Source organism: Schistocerca serialis, chromosome 5 (genome assembly GCF_023864345.2).
Source record: "Schistocerca serialis cubense isolate TAMUIC-IGC-003099 chromosome 5, iqSchSeri2.2, whole genome shotgun sequence".
Taxonomy (NCBI): domain Eukaryota; kingdom Metazoa; phylum Arthropoda; class Insecta; order Orthoptera; family Acrididae; genus Schistocerca; species Schistocerca serialis.
This window is the reverse complement of record NC_064642.1, coordinates 471,511,004-471,528,805: the sequence shown is the minus strand read 5'-3', so window position 1 is coordinate 471,528,805 and position 17,802 is coordinate 471,511,004. Positions and strand designations below refer to the sequence as shown.

At 40.3% G+C, this 17,802-nt stretch overlaps 1 protein-coding gene across 4 annotated transcripts in view; it reads right to left on the bottom strand.

Moving 5' to 3' along the window:
• The window catches only part of LOC126480848 (glutamyl aminopeptidase-like), a 282,827-nt gene that overhangs the window by 97,858 nt on the left and 167,167 nt on the right, over nucleotides 1-17,802 (bottom strand). For all 4 annotated transcript variants that reach the window (XM_050104204.1, XM_050104205.1, XM_050104207.1 and 1 more), the window contains one exon: nucleotides 8,451-8,699. In XM_050104204.1, coding sequence (XP_049960161.1) covers nucleotides 8,451-8,699 — 249 coding nt within the window. The remainder of the gene's footprint in view (nucleotides 1-8,450; nucleotides 8,700-17,802) is intronic.

Below are 17,802 nucleotides of genomic sequence, written 5' to 3'. Positions count from 1 at the left end.
GTGTTTGTGAATGAACCACAAGTATAGGTGGTAAAGGCAAGGACTCCAGTTCGGAAAGAAGGGATCGTACATGAAGTGCAATTGGGAGCCCTGCCTGGGCCGCTGATGCAGGAGATCAACCACCGTGGGTGTGAAAAGGAGACGGTAATTCAGATACGCAAGAGAACTATGAACGTCTGCAATGCAACTGCCAGCAGTTGTGCATGCCTAACCCGCAGCGCGCCAGGACACTGGTCACCGGACTCATCCTAAAAGCTCCTGTCGCTAGACAAATGCCACAGTGGTGCACTCAGTTGAGTAAATGCAACAGTGAGGGTGCCACTGAACCATAAACCAGACTCCCACAGTCAAGGAGGGATTTAACAAGGGCTCTGTAGAGCTGCAGCAGCGTAGAGCTATTTGCACCCCAGTTGGTGTTGCTCAGGCAGTGGAGGGCATTGAGGCACTGCCAGCACTTCCACTTAAGCTGACTAAGGTGAGGAAGCCAAGTTAATGAGGCATCATAAACCAGTCCTAAGAATCGATATGTCTCCACTATAGTGAGTGGATCATCATTAAGGTAAAGTTCTGATTCCGAATGAATGCCAACAGAAGTGCATAACACACCACTTTGCAGCCGAAAACTGGAAACTGTGGGCTAGAGTCCATGACTGCGCCTTGTGGATGGATCCCTGTATGCGCCGCTCAGCAACACCAGTACTGGTGCAGAAGTACGAAACGCAGAAGTCGTCTGCATACAGAGAAGGTGACATGGACGGTCCTACAGCTGCTGCTAGACCATTAACGGCCTCTAAAAATAGAGATACACTCAATACAGAACCCTGAAGGACCCAATTCTCCTGGATATGGGGGAAACCATAGGAGGCACCAACTTGGACATGGAAAGTACAAATAGACAGGAAATTTTTGATATACATTGGGAGCGGGCCTCGGAGATCCCACTCGTATAAAGTGGCAAGGATATGACATCGCCAGGTCATGTCATACGCTTTTCGTAAATCAAAAAAGATGGCAAGCAGATGTTGGCACCCAATGGTTGAGATGTATCTCTCCCAACACTCCTGCTTCCATCATTTGATAAGTTAATGAACGCAGGCACAGAGGTGTTAAAAGGCTACAAGGTGCTCTACGGAAGGGTGCCACTTATACCACTATAGAGTTCGCCGATGCTCCTTAACTGATTCAGCGACTTCCAGTGACCACCAAGGGACTACCTTTCAACGGGGCACCCTAAAGAGCGAGGGATTGTGTTTTCTGCTGCAGCAAGGATTGTTGTAGTCACCTGCTCAACCATCACATTGATGTTCCCGTGTGTGTGTGTGTGTGTGTGTGTGTGTGTGTGTGTGTGTGTGTGTGTGTGTGTGGGAGGAGGGGGGGAGGGGGGAAGGGGGGGAAGGGGGGGAAGGTGGGGGGGGGGGGGATTTAACAGTGACAGCAGAGATGGAAGTTTCCCAGTACGCCTTGTTTAAAGCCCATCTGGGCAGGTGTCCATGAGCCTGACACTGGGGTAGTGGACAGGAAGATGGGGAAGTGGTCACTACCACACAGGTCATCATGTGCTCTCCAGCAGATAGATGGGAGAAGTTCTGGGCTGCAAATTGATAAATCAATGGCCCCAGTATTTAAGAGGCAGAGGTTGAACTGAGACAGTAAAGTCTCCCCCCCCCCACCCCCCCCCCCCCCCACCCCTTACAAGGGGTTATGCACGTTAAAATCTCCCAATAGTAGGAAAGGTTTAGGGAGTTGATCAATCAGTGTAGCTAATACATTCAGCGGTACTGCACCATTTGGATGAAGGTATACATTGCAGTTATTTCCAGTGTCATCCATATCCTGACAGCCACAGCTTTAACAGGGGTTTGAAGGGACACAGTTTCACTACAGACTGAGTTTAGGACATAAACGTGAACTCCACCTGACACTTGATTATAGTCACTATGGTTCCTGTAATATCCTTTCTAGCTGCGGAGAACAGGGGTCCGCATTGTCAGGAACCAGGTTTCCCGGACAGCAATGCAGAAAGCTGGTGTAAAGCTGAACAGTTGCTGTAGCTCAGCTAGTTGGTGGAAAAAACTGGCGCAATTCCACTCCCAGTCTCATGTCATCATGAGAGTGGGAAGGCGTGGAACATTCAATGAGGCAGTTTATGCCTCAGGGTCACCTGCTGCCACTGACTTCCTGCCTGAGCAGTCTATATCCATTGTGTCTGAGGGTCCAGCGAGATCTAGGTCCTCAGCGGATGCCAGAATCTCCACCTCATCCACAGATGCAGAGCTTATAGGTAGTGGTGGTGTGGATGCCACCGCAATTCCCTTGGTCTTGGGGATCTCCTTCTTGGATTTCTCTGGCTGCTCCTTGGGTTTCCCTGGCTGGGAGGACTTCACTGAATCAGTCTCTGGGACTGGGAATGAGCGTGAAGCCCTACGATCAGCTGCTTTTGGGCTCTTCAGCCTACTGAAATTCATCAACGAATGAGAATTCAGTACGGTGATGCATGTTTGTTACAGCAGTAAGTCTATGAATGGAGTAGGAAGTTCGCAAATGGTGTGACTTCAGTGGAAGATGCTCCTCGTCCAGGTCAGTCATAACGAGTTGTGACTCCACAGAACACTGCAGCAGTTGAAGCCATAGTGAAGGAAAACTGTCGAGTGACACTGAATGCCAGTGCAGCATGTTTACAAATTAGTCATGGGTCAGCACACCACATTGTGCATGATGTGCTCCAGTTTCACAAAGTGTCTGCAAGATGGGTGCCATGGCAGCTGACTCCTGAAATGAGAGAATGACGTGTTGATGCTTGTGAAGAACTTCTTTGGCACTTTGAATGAGAAGGTGATGGCTTACTTGCAAGAATCGTTACTGGAGATGAAACCTGGATTCACTTCCACCAACCGGAAACGAAGAGAGGGAGCAAGGAATGGCGCCAATCTTTATCACCAAAACCAAAGAAGTTTCGAACAGAATCATCATCAGGGAAGGTTATGCTGACTCTCTTTTGGGACAAAAAAGGCGTCATTTTGGAGCATTACATGTCTAGAGGGATCACTGTCACCAGTGCATCATACACAGATCTTCTAAAAAATCATCTGTGGCCTGCAATCAAATCAAAGCAACGCGGATTGCTGTCAGCAGGTGTCCTTTTGCAACATGATAATGCAAGGCCCCACACTGCCTGTACAACAGTTGCAACAATCACAGACCTGCATTCTGAGCGTCTTCCTCATCCACCATACTCACCAGACCTTGCCCCAAGTGATTTCCATATGTTTGGACCACTCAAAGACGCAATGGGAGGAAAGAAGTTCCGTTCTGATGAAGAGGTACGCCACGTGGTACATGAGTGGTTGTGCGGACTACCAAAAGAATTTTTTCTAAAGGAATTTATGCACTTTGTAAGTGCTGGAGGACTTGCATTGAGCATGGGGGAGATTATCTTAAAAAGTGATACAGCTTTGTACCACTTCTGCACAATAAATAATATTTAAAAAAATATTTAAGGTTTTCATTTAACTCACCCTCGTAATAAACTTTCTTGAAACTGAGAAGCTTATATTCATGAATCAGCATGATTTTAGAAAGTGTCACTTGTGAAAACTCATCTTCCCTTTTCTCACACAATATACCTTGAACAATGGGTGAAGAAGGGCAACAGGCAGATTCCATATTTCTAGTTTTCTGGAAAGTGTTGGACACGGTGCCCCATTGCAGGCTGTTAAAGATTCAAGCAGATGGAATAAGTTCACAGATATGTGAGTGGCTCAAAGACTTCTTAAGTAATAGCACCCAGTATGAGTTCAGAGACAAGAGCATTGTCAGGAGTGCCCCAGGGGCGCGTAATAGGATGACTGTTGTTCTCTATGTATATAAATGATTAGGCAGACAGGGTTGGCAGCAATCTGCAGTTGTTTGCTGACGATGCAGTGGTGTATGGTAAGGTGTCGAAGTTGAGTGACTGTAGGAAGATACAAGATGACTTTGACAACATTTCCAGTTGGTGTGATGAATGGCAGCTACCCTAAATGTGGAACAATATAAGTTATGCAGATGAGTAGGAAGATAAATTGCGCAATGTTCTGATATAGTATTACTAGTGTCCTCCTTGATAGAGTCAAGTCGTTTAAATATCTGGGTATAAAGTTGCAAAACAATATGAGGTGGAACGAGCATGTGAGAATTGTGGTAGGGAAGGTGAATGGTTGACTTCAGTTTAGTGGGAGAATTTTAGGAAAGAATGGTTCACCTGTGAAGGAGACCACATACGGGATGTTGGTTTGACCTATTCTGCCCGAGTGACTGGGATCAATACCAGGTCAGACTGAAGGAAGACATCGAATCAGTTCAGAGGCAGGCTACTAGATTTGTTACTGGTAGGTTCGAGTAACATATAAGTGTTACAGAGATGCTTCAGGAACTCACATGGGAATCCCTGGAGGGAAGGTGACATTCTTTTTGAGAAACACTACTGAGAAAATTTAGAGAACCAGTATTTGAAGCTGACTGCCAAACAATTCTGCTACGGCTAACATACATTACACATAAGGACCATGAAGATAAAATATGAGAAATTACGCTCATTTGGAGGCATATAGATAGCTGTTTTTCTCCCACTCTATCTGCCAGTGGAACAGGAAAGAAAATGGCAATTAGTGGTACAAGGTACCCTCCACTATGCACCATACAGTGGCTTGAGGAGTATCGATGTAGATGTAGAAGTTTCTGCCACGTGATCTCCCCAACCACCTCAAGACTGCTGAGGTGGATGCATCACCACATTCCTACGCTTCATGGCATCTCCGCTGTCCTTGCTGCTGCTACAGAAATGATGATTCAACTATGAAACCAAAACTAATAAATTTCAAAACCACTTATGCCTGACAGGACCTCACAAATGCACTCCATGCTTTGATGTCCAGACCACCGACATTTACAGCTGTCTTCTTGCCTCCAATAGTACCATTATGTTGACCAAAAAGTTTCTGCACTAGTTACCTAATAGTTGTATTCATTTATTACATGATTGTAAGCATTGTTTACAATTATTTAATATTTTTTCAGAGTTTATCTTGTGTATAATGCCTTGAGAAAGGAATTTGGTGTCCAATGCAGCAACAGATGAAAAATAGAACAGGAGCCATTTGCTGAACTAGCTGGAAATCTTGACAGATTTATTGTGAAAACCACTGGTAGCACCAGCTTTGGAAATACACCAGAATTTACATGCTCATGTACTCCAGAGTCTGTAAGCCATTTACTTTCTAAGTGGAAGCAGAGACAAACAACGTTGTCTCAAAATGCTTCAACATCTATGCAGAAAATCACACTCTGAGAGCAGACTGATTTTAAGTTTTTCACTGGTATTAGCTGTTGGCGAGAAAACGTAAGTAAGACTTTGAAAACTTAACCTCTTAAGAGACGAATGTGTGAATTACAAAATAAAGATGCATTTTTACAAAATATGTATTAACAAGAAGTCTTGATTGTTTATTGCATTTAGCCAGACAATCCTTACCCTTGAATGGTCCTCAGAAAGCCTTTGTGAAAGTGGTAACTGCAAAACTTTCCTTGAAACTTTCAAGCAACTTACCAAATATGATCCAGATGGAAAGCACTCTCTAAGTATAAGTTCAGCAAGCAGATGGCTATGTTGCGCCTTATCTTCCTCAATGAAGCCAAAATGAATTCACTAAAGTACTTGGTGATGAGGTCAGAATAGAGATAGTTAAAAAAATTTTTTTTATGGCTAAATATAGTACACCAGATCTATTACATACCAATCAAATGTCTCAGTTAATACATTTTGCACATATTGAAGGTTCAGAAGCCACAATAGAGGAATCCTTTATTGACTTGATTCTATTACTTCAGAAATCTGCTAATGAAAACACAGAACAAATCTGTGACAAGCTGCAAGGAGAAGGTCTAAAACTCGAGTACTGCCGTGGACAAGGATATGATAATACTGCGACCATGGCTGGATGTGTTAGTAACGTTCAGAGATGTATTTTGAGTATAAACCCCAAAGCAGTGTTTGTGCCCCGTAACAATCACTCACGTAATCTTGTTGGAGCACATGCAGCTCCTGTTGGAACAAAACCAGTGACTTTTTTTTGACACAGGTGGTATGTTTTTAAACAACATGTTCCAATTAATGTGAAACGCTCCTGTGACAAAAGACAGAGTTCAAAGCATGAATCTGTACATGTGCTTGCTGAGTAGCTTAAAAGCACAACAGCAGCTTTGGAAGTCTTGAGTGATAGATCAGAAGGAACCCTAGAAAACAAAGCAGATGCAGCCAATTTGTTGGCTTGCATTATGACCTACCATTTCTTTGCATTCTTTTATTTTTGGAGTTAAGTGCTTACTGAATGATGCTCATATATTCCAACAACAAAAGAGTACTTGGGTTTGATCAATGTGATCAAAAGTTGAAAGCACTGACTCTTATGAGGAAATGCACGACTCTCTAGTCACAAACGTAGTTGAGAGAGCCTTAGAGATATGAAATATATTTGATATTTCAACAGAAATAAAAACAGAAGATGAAAGAAAATATTTGGTAAGAAACAAATCCATCCTGGCTTAAATCTAATTCAGGAGACTCAGAGTACAACTTGAGGCAGTAGCTAACATCAGTATTAAAAGAAATGTATGTTACAAATTAATATACTCCCTGAATGATTTGCCTTCCTTCAAAATCAAATACTACTGAAAGCAGAAAAAGATGAAATCATTGTTTGAAACATTCAGCATTTATATGAAAAATATTCCAAATTGAAAGCTTCTGCTGTGATTGCTGAAGTACATTGTATTAGACACCACATTTCTTTATTTAAAGATGTTCATTGAGAAAGAAAAATTTTTGCATGGATAACTTTAGAATTATTAAGTTACATAAAATCGTGGAAGATGCAAGAGTTTCAGTAACATTTTTGTGGCATTATGAACTTTTTAAGAATCACTCTGTCGAATGCTACTTGTGAAAGAAGTTTTTCCAAATTAAAGCTAGTAAAGACCTAACAGAGTTTGCCTATAATCCAGGAAAGGTTAAGTAACCTTGCAATTTCAATTTCATCAAGAGAAAGAAAAATAAAAAATAAATGTTAACTTAACCACATACTAGAGCAATTTTCGAGAATAAAGGTTTTAAACAAATGCAGTTTATTTACTGAAATGTCTAATATTTAATGTTTTTTTGTTTTCCTATTTTGTTATATTTCTACTAGTACCTATACACTGGTACAGTTTTGAAGTAAATTTAGAGAAGTAATTTGATATTATAATTGTAATTGTAGGTTTAAAAAAACAATAGTTTTAATACTTGGATTTGTAACAGCTTATAAGGGGGCACAACATTTTAAATTGCCCCAGGTTCTGAAATGCCATGGTGTGCCACTGACTGAGAATTCCCTTATAGCTGGCTGAGTAACCCAGTTCAAAGATCAGAGGACAGGAAAAAAAGGCTTACCCCTCCAACTGGACCACACCTGGTAAAGACACCTCGTAAACTACTGTATCATCCAAACCACATTCAGGTTGAAGACAACTTCATCGTCATTTGAAGACCTACTCCATAGGAAAGAAGTAGTGTGATTAAACAAAACTACTGTCCAACATCACTGGGTGTTGTAGAATCTTTGAATATGTTCTGAACTCAGCATGTGTTCTGAAAACAATGGTCATGCAAAATCCAGCAACCACCTGAAGATCATGACAGCTGGGAAGATGAAGTGTTTCTTGACTTCCAAAAAGTGTGTGACTCAAGTGTCTCACCAAAGCTTATTAATGGAAGTATGGGAAGATGAGGTATCAAACAAAATTTATGACTAGACAGAGGATTCCTTGATATTTTATTCTGGATGGAGAGTCAGTGACGGAAGTTTATGTAACTTCAGGGGTGCTCCAGGGAAGAGTGCTGAGACTCTTGCTGCACACATCATCAACAGCAGATTTTTTGCAGAAGAAGCAGTTATTTATAATTAAATACTGTCTGAAAAAGGTGCACAAATGTTGGAAACATAATGCAACTAGATACATAAAGAAGATTTACTCATCAAGCAAAAGAAATTTTTTTTCATTCCATGAACATATTCATTCTGTACAGCCAAAGAAATGCAATAGCTCTGGAGCTGAATAAAAGGAAGAGAGAAAAAATGAAGTTTTGGTGGTCAGCATGTGGCAGTTAGTAATTGTAATGAAGATAGTGACACAGTTTGATAACTATTTTGCTGCGCTTACATGTGCTACCACTTTCTCCTACACATACGCTGCTTCAGAGGTACTTTTAACTATTCAGTTCTGTATAACATTAATTTCACTTAATTTTATTTTCCTCGGTGTTACGTCAGACACATTTTTACGATAAAATGCTCCATCGGAGAAACATAACTAATAGTTTGATGACTCAGCAGTAAGTAGCCATAGAATTACTGAATTTTCTGTTAAGTGTATACCTTGCTGTAAGAGATAGTATCAAATATGGCTTCTATCTCAACTGGGTCATGAACGTCAACTGAAATTGGATGACTGCTGGCAAGAGCATCAAGATTAAGTGCAGGCTGTGTCTTATCAAGAATGAATTGCTCCATCATCTTCCATCCAGGCATCACATGGTCAACACCCAGGTATTCCAAAAAACTGGCAAATCCCTCATTTAGCCACAGATCATTCCACCATTTCATTGTTACCAAATTGCCAAACCACTGCAAAGAAATACATAAAATAGTTTGTAACTCAATTCATCACAATTTTTCAATCAAAACTTACAGATAAAAAATCTGCTCACCAAGTGGCAGAAGGGGAACACACATATAAACAAAGATTTTACTTATGCGAGCTTTCTTAATCAGTGGCTCCTTCTTCTGGCAGAAGGGTTGAAGTGGAAGAAAGAGAGGTGAAGGGGAAGGAACTGGATAGGTTTAAGAAAAGGGACAGAGTTTGGAAAAGTCACCCTGGGTCAGAGGAGACTTTTCCAAACTCTATCCCTTTTCCTAAAGCTGCTTTTCCTGTTGTCACTTGGTGAGTACTTTTTTATCTATCCAGTTACATTATATTGTCACAAATTGAATACTTTCATTGCTACATTATAGCTAAAGACAGATGTTGAAGTAAGGTGAGCACTGAGGAGAGTTGTTTCAAGCAAAGAACTTTTAAAGCAGTTTCCCCTTAAAGCATGAAAGAGTAAATAAACTTGGGATTAGATGTACTTTGGGATTAGATGTACTTTGGATCAGAATAAGATGTTCGATATAACTGTAAATTAAAACATTAGTTACAAATGCCTGAAATGACAAGATGAACAACAGTAAAATATTCTAAACTGTGTTACAATGAAAGCAAGGACAAGATATTGCACATTAGAAATTAAAAAAAAATTATAGATTGGAGTGGAAACTATCAGCAGAAGGTGTTATGCATGAAACAACATGTGAACTCTTATCTTAAGCACAAACTGATTACTTCTGTGACACTGAATCATACTCAATGAATTGTTCTTTATTGTGCAGAATGGTACTGAAACTCAAACAAACACTGGTGTGTCACATTAACATATTTTGATCTATTTGTATGTGAACAGAATTTAATTTTCAAATTTCAAGCACAAAATTAATTATAAAATATGTATTAAATCACTTTTGTTACTCTATTGAGGAAAATTCTGAAAGATTATATAGATTTATTAGATCCTATCTCATGGTTACAATAATTAGTCAATTAATTCTGGTGTTTTGTTAACAGTCTAGGTATGCAATACATCAGCTGTAATCAAAACTAGAGGTGAAAGGTCATTCATTGGACGTGTGTATCTCATTTCTCTGGGACTTGTTGCAGGTGACTCTATCCTAGATATCTCCAAACAAATCTAAATCTACTGTTCACCTTCCCTACCACTGATTTCATATGCTCATCCCATTTCATACGCCTCTGTAGTATAACTCCTATACATTTTAATGGCACATCTAACCTGTAGATATTTTAATGGTGTGACAGACTTCAGAAACTTACCACTATCTTGTAATTGTATAAGCAGGATTTTTCCTATGTGTTATGGTCATTATTTTACATTTACTGATACAACCTCTGACAATGAAGTTTGGTGAATAGTCCTGTAACATTAGCGTAGATGAACTATGAACTACAGTTACCTTATTCTCCTTTGAAATAGTCACCTCCCATAACTATGCACTACTAGACTCTGTGATACATGTCCTGGAAACCTTGCACAAAGTCTTCCTTAGGGATGGTGTTCAAAAGCCACATCACGTTTCGTTGGATGTCAGGAATATCATAAAATCTCTCTTCTTTCAAAGCGAGTTTGAGTTGAGGGAACAGGAAGAAGTATGGAGATTTGAGATCCAGCAATTATGGTGGATATTCAAATTGCACCATCCCCTTTTTTGCCAGGAACTGTTTGACAATATTAGCTGTGTGTGGGCGAGAGTTGTTGTGAACAAAAGGCCAGGAACCTTGTTGTGCATACTGGGGTCATACCCTGCATAGACATTCCATGAAATGGGTCAAAATTTCAACATACCACGCAGTGTTCAACATCGTTCCCTCAGGTAGAAATTCCTTGCAGATAATGCCTTCACTATCGAAAAAGGTGATGAGCATCATTTTGATGCGTGATTTTTTGGCTCTGACCTCTTTCCCAAGGTGATGTAGAAGAAGGCCATTCCATGTTTTGCCATTTCATTTCAGGGTCTTACCGGAGACACCAGGTTTCATCCTCAGTGACAATGTGGTTCAAGAAATTGGGTGTCGCATCCACCGTTTTGACAAAATCCTGTGAAGCTCTAAATGTGCCTGCTTCTGATCACCAGTCAAGTGATGTGGCACAAAACGACAACACATTTTCCTCTTCCCTAACTAGTGATAAGGATTTGTTGCATGGATTCACTGCTCATGTACAGTTCATCCACTATCATGCGCACAGTTAATCCATAGTCGTTCATGATTAATGCCCTCACTTTCTCAATGTTTTCATCACAGGCGATGGTCACCAGTCGTCCACTATGGGGATTGTCAGAAACACTTTACTGGCCTCCTCGAAAATGGGAAAACATCTTACTTACACACACACACACACACACACACACACACACAACACACACACTCTCTTCACTTCATGGACAGTGCTCTATCCCCATAAATATGTACCAGCATTGCAGGCATTTATTATGGTGCCTTGTGAAGCTTAAAACAAAACTTTAAATTGATCCTTTGCTCTTTCATTGTCCTGGTCTCAGTTCAGAACCAACATGTAAAAAAGCACTTCATCCAACAGGTCTAACATGGAACACACACTTAACTAAGGTGAAGGCAGGTTATCAACACTGCCCGCTATGCAGGTGCAGCGTTGTGAGTCACCAGTATTGCTCGATTGACCATTCTGACTTCATTCACCGAACTTTATTGTCAGAGGTTGTATTTAATACCAGTCTATATTTCCTTTCAGTTATCTTTCCTGTAGACAACAGTATCACCAGCAAGCATCTGAGGATGTTACTGAGTATTTCTCATAAATTGTTTATGTACATTGTGAACTCCAATAGCCCTATTGTGCTTTCTTGGGGCACATTTAATGTCATTTTCTTTTCCCTGAACTTGTACCAACCAGCGTAACACACACAGTTCTATCAGCCAAAAAGGTTCCAAATCAATCACATATTTGTGAAGATGCTTCTCCTTATCTTTCAACACTGTGGCTCGTCTAAATCTCCAGATACTATCTATAAGATACTGAATGTGAAATAAGTGAAACATGTTTCTTGCAACTGTTTTTAGATAAACTAATGCTGATTGTTTCATAAAAAACTCCTTTCTTCCATGGATATTGTAACAACCATACATAAACCACATTTTTTGGTATGTTTATTTAAGCTTCAGAAGAATTCCTACATGCACAGTAATTTTTCTATATGGTCTCCTGCATAGGAAACAAATTTTTCCCAGTTGATAGGCAGTTTCTTGATCCTGTTTTCATACCAGAATGTTCTACAAATATAGATGTAAATAAGAACACACTGCTGAGGCAGATAGTGCAGCTCCATCTGTACTTTATTGTGAGCTTAATAAATGTACTTCCAATCTGACATGTAACTCCTTGTTGATGACCCTGTTATCATAATTGGTACTCGATTCCAGATTCTGTGTGACCTAGGAAAGGGTCAGCTGGACAGCATATTCACTTTAACATCTAATATGAATTTATGATGCCTTGATGGCCTATTTCACTTTTAATGTAACCAATTGTATTTCAATATTGGGAGGACTGCTTTCACCATCACTTATGGGTGAGCGAATGTGGCAGTAAAATTCATTACTTTGACTTTTACTTGTTTCTGTAATTTTAATGCTGGACTGATCCACAACAGACAAAATGGATGGCTGGGATTAGTTCACTGGTTTTGAATAGCGCTATAAGTTTCTTAGATTTTCTGAGAAATGTTTCTTCAGTACCTGATGTGGTAACAGTTACTGACTTCAAGCATTACAGATGCTCAAGTTGCCAATAACTTTACTGTTCATTTCCTACATTTTCTTTAGCTGTGACAAAGTATCAATCTCTTCTTTGGAAATACTCTCGAAATGGTATCATTAAAACACTCTGCAGTCAAGCATATCTTTGGTATTTACCTTTATGAACAATGGAAAATCTAGGATGGAATAAAGACAATATTATCAAAAGGATAGACTGCCATTCAACATATAGTGGAGAAGATGTGTTGCACATAGGCACAACAAAAAGACAGTCAAACAAGTAAGCTTTCAGCCACAAAAGCCTTATTTTCTTACACACACACACACCCACGCACGCACGCACGCACGCACAAACACACACACACACACACACACACACACACACACACACACACACACACACACACACACTTGCGTGCGCATGCGCGGACATGTATGTGCACAAATGCAAAGTTCACATGAACATGACCACTGTCTGTGGCTGCCAAACCAGACAGTGAGCACCTGTGCATGATGGGGAGCAGCAATCTGTATGGTGGAGATAAGGAGGAGGCTAAGTTGGGGAGGGGGAGGGATAGTAAGGTAGGGGTGGGGGACAGTAAAGTGCTGCTTATGGGAGTATACAAGGACGAGGTGAAGAGAGGATGAAGCAGTAGCTAGGTGCAGTCAAGAGTTTAGACGGAGGGCTGGGAAAAGTTAACAGGGGGTGATTTGGAGGCAGTGGGGGTGGATCACAGCTGGATGGAGGAGTGAAATAAGTCTAGCAGGGTTAAAAATTGGTCTTTGTTCGAGTCTGATTAGTAGAGTTGGTGGCAAAAAAGTCTCTATTGCTGGGACCAGGAAAAGGAGAGATGGTCTTTAACAAGTCATGGGTGGCTGAATTTGGGAGTGTTTGGCAGTCTTTTATTGTGCCTATCTGTGACTCAATATCTCTCCTATATGGTGAGTTGTAATCTATCCTTTTCATGACATTATCATTATTTCCCTGTACTATACAACTGTAAACCAGTAAAACACTGTAAACTATCCATGCTTTGACAAACTGCCTGTTGGTGTCTGTCACGGGTTCTTTGGCCAAAGTTTGTCTGATGATTTTTCTGATGTTTTGCCAGCACAGTTGCTGGCATTGTCAAAGTTTCACCCTCCATTGCTGATGTTGGTCTACCACCAGCAAAAGATGGTGAAACCTTGACAATGCCAGCCACTCATGCTGGCCATACATCCAAAAAATCAACAGACTACTGTTGGCCGAAGAACCCGAGACAGAAGCCAACCGGCAGTTTGTCAACAAGTGGATACAAAAGCCTTAACCTTTTGTATCCATTATTTCTTCACACCTCTCTATTATGTTTCTTCTTATCATTTGATAAGCTGACATCTTTTTTTTCTGACTAGTCAATTACTTCACATTGGATTCCTTCTGTGTTCCTGCCTTACACTACTGTTGAAGTTAAGACATTTGACAAGAACCTGATGAGGAAATAGCTTAACACAATGTTAGCAAGACTGATATTTCTGAAATTTCGTATCTTCATTACAATCATTGTCGTAGTCATAATCAACACCACCTTCGTCTTCTTCTTCTTTTGTAGAAAGTTACGTCTATCGTCTGACAAAAAACTTGAAGCCCAGAGGACATGGTTGGATGTCAATGTAACATGGTACACAGACACAACATCAGGAGGTTTGTAAATGATTACAACAGCAGTTCTCTGTGAAAGGTAGAATGGTCACCACTGTGGATAGTGTTGTTCATATTTAGTGTTGTTACTAGGCCAGGGAGGGTACATAAGGGGTGTGAACAGCGTAAGATGTCGTATGATGACAGACTGATAACCATACAGGAATGCTGTGTAGTCATGTGAGACATCATCATTAGTGCATGACAGAGTTCGAGAGGAGCCTCATTGTGGGTCTCGTATGGCCAGCTGACCAAATCACACAATATCCACATTTGTGGGGCATTCACATGTTACAGTGACCTGATGGACTGCATGGAATATGAGGGCAGGCATACTCGTCGTCAAGGCTCCAGTCACCATACTGTGTCACTTATGGTTGCAAGCACAATGTAACCCCCTTCACAACCGTGCCTTTCATCTGAAAACAAGCACTGGACCCCTTGTCCCAACCCACAACATTGGTGAGAGTGTAGCAGCAGCCGGACTAGGGAATTACCATACCATGTGTAGCTTGCCATAACATCAGAATATGCTGCATTTGGAGTGGTGCCATGACTAAAAAGCATAGACTGCTGGCCAATGGCAATGCATCAATTTCAGACCATTGTCAGCAAGTATGGAGGTGACCTGGGGAGAGCACCCATTCTTCCAATGTTTTAGAGAGGCACAGCATGTTATTCCTGGTATTACGACGTGCGAAGGCATTACATATGACTTCAGGCCACAGTCAGTAGTGATTATGGGAAGTCTGATAGTACAACAGCACATAAAAGGCATCCTGTGTCCTCATGTGTCACCACTCATGCAACACTGCGGTGATGCCATTTTTCAACAGGACAATGCTTGTAAAAAACGTTGCAGTCCCAGTGCCAGTATGCAGGATGTCACCCCCATACATCTGGTACTAATTTCCTCTGCAGTTGCTCCATTTTATCAGACTGGAATTGACTTCTTAAAGGTTTTCCAAGCTGACAAGAGTTATGGGTATACTTTCCTCAGGAAAGGATACAATGACTTTTTGACACCCTTCCTGACCAAATCAGTGCCACCATCCAAGCCAGAGAAGGCGCAACATCATACTGATAATTTGGCTGATACCGCCAAGTTCTTTGTAAATTTGACTAGAGTATGTAGTCACTGAAATAAAATCACATGCCCTCTCAATGTGAAATTTAATTTTCTTTTCTTCTCTCCTTCTGGGTATTTCACTTTTTTTGCAAGCAGCACAGAATGTGATTTATAATGTGCGAGAGTTTTAACACTAACATCCCTATATTTTGTTTAAATTAGAAATAAATATTTGCAGCTCATTTTTAAGTAGGAGTTCAGTCACTATCATTTCTACCAAAGATAAACACTCTCCTAACTTCTTGGATAAACTTTTTGCCTATAATGATGTTTGTTGCAGCAACGGCATCATGATCAGATTCTCTCTGAAGAAGGCTGGATTTTTTTGTACTAAGGAGATATAAAATATCTCTGTGTCTGAGCTGTCAGATTTGTTGTTTGAGCCACTTGCCTAATAACATGTTCAGTATTACTTTGGGAGATTGTTAACCTTTACTGCATGATGTTTAATTTTCCTAGTTATATCAGGCAAATTAACTTCAGCTACTATGACTATTACTATTGTATGATTAGAGATTTTTTTGTGTTACTGAATTTAGTCTGTCTTTGAATGACTCTTCACACTCCCACACTTGTCAGAATTGCTTGTACTTTTCATGTTAATGGCTGAAAATTTTGTTTCAGTTTTTTAATAATTTTTACAATTTGTAGTGTTGTATCAGTACCCGAAGGGCAGTTACACAAAATTAATTCATTCTGTCTTTCATCATTTTCCACCGCTCCCATCATGAAGGAGAGTCTTCAGGGATGTGGGAGAATAAAAAGTATACATTAACCAAGAATAGCAGCCCTTAGATATTAGTTATGTACACACTAAACTGTTCATACGTGTTTTGATTTCACAGACCAAAATAGGGACAATCAATCCAGTATCAAAGTTACTACCATGAAAAAAACTAGTACTTCTTCAGTTATACTAAGAAACTTTGTTTCTTTACTATTACCTGCTTACTATAAAGGGTTTGGACAAAAATATGGAGACACCAAAAACACAACACACTATCAAGCCAATATGATTTAGGAAACCTGTTGGCTCTTAAGAAAGCCTAGATCATCTCAGAATGGATAAATACAGGTCCTGTATGGTTCTCAGAGATACCTTATACCGTTTTCCTGCGATGTGGAGGTGGCTAGTGATCACTGACACTTCTCTCCAAAGTAGACCATGCCGTGGCCATGGGAGATGTGACACTTCATCCTCAAGCTCACAACATCAGTCCTGAGTCATGCAAGCTGTGTGAACAGATGCCCAGTCATCTTGGAACATACCATTTTTATTGGGGAACAAACATCGTACCATGGGCGGACCTGATCAGCCATAATGTTCAAATAATCCTTGGCAGTAATGCGACCTTGCAGAATATCCATGGAATACCACAATATGGCTGCCCAAATCATCACTAAACAACACCTCCCCTTGTGCCACATTTCACTTCTGGGACGAACTTGGCAGAAGTTGCAAACAGTGTGTAACAAGACTCATACAACCTAATGACATTCTTCCATTGCTCCACAGTCCAGATTTTATGGCGTTGGTACCACATTTTATATTAAGGGCATTTGCATCACTGACAAATGGTTGTGGCATTATAACTTGCCCTGCAGTTCCCTGCTTATGGAGTTCCTTTCAGGTTGTTGGTGCTGACAGGGTAAATGAGTGCAGCATTCAGTTCTGCAGTGACTTCTGTGGTGGTTGTTATCTTATTTTTCGCCACTATCTTCTTCAATGACCATCCGTCATAATCACTCATGTATACTTTCATCCACATTGTGATTTAGCAGATGATGTTTCTTTGCTTTTTCTGTATGTGGTATAACACTTTGATACTTCGGCTACCTTCATTATGATTGCACTCGCCAGACGAGCACCAACAAACCGCTCGTGTTTGAATTAACTTAATTGTGACATAATGCACCCATAACTACACAGAGCACTATTCTGACCATGACTGACACTTGCAAAAGATTGGAGCTATTGCACAGACGCTATTTTTGGTTACATACAACAGTGCAACCTACAGGCTTGGCTAACGTCTACATTTATGTCAAGCATGCATTTCTCATGATGTTTTCATATTTTTGTCAACTATACTGAAATGTATCAAACAATAACATGTTCCTACCTTATACATACATTTACAATTAAGTGTGTTACTTATTATGCTGTTAACACAGGCTTTCAGTTCCTGAATGTAGGTAACCATATAGTTTTTAGAAGTCTCAAACAAGATATTTTTATAATGTCCTTTGAATCTGCCAAGTATCCAGTTTCTTGTTCTGTGTCTTCTTGCTAGCAACTTACTAAAGACTGTAGCAACATAATGTGAAAATGAATGAATGATTGCACAAACCCACTGTGAACGCTAGACAAGGAAACAAAGCCTACATGAAAGTTAATTTTGTGTGTGTGATCTTGTGGTTATGCAAATCATTATTCATCTGAAATTGTTTATTATATGTTAAGTTATAGAAAATATCATATTGTCTAAATACAACATGTTATAGAGTTAAC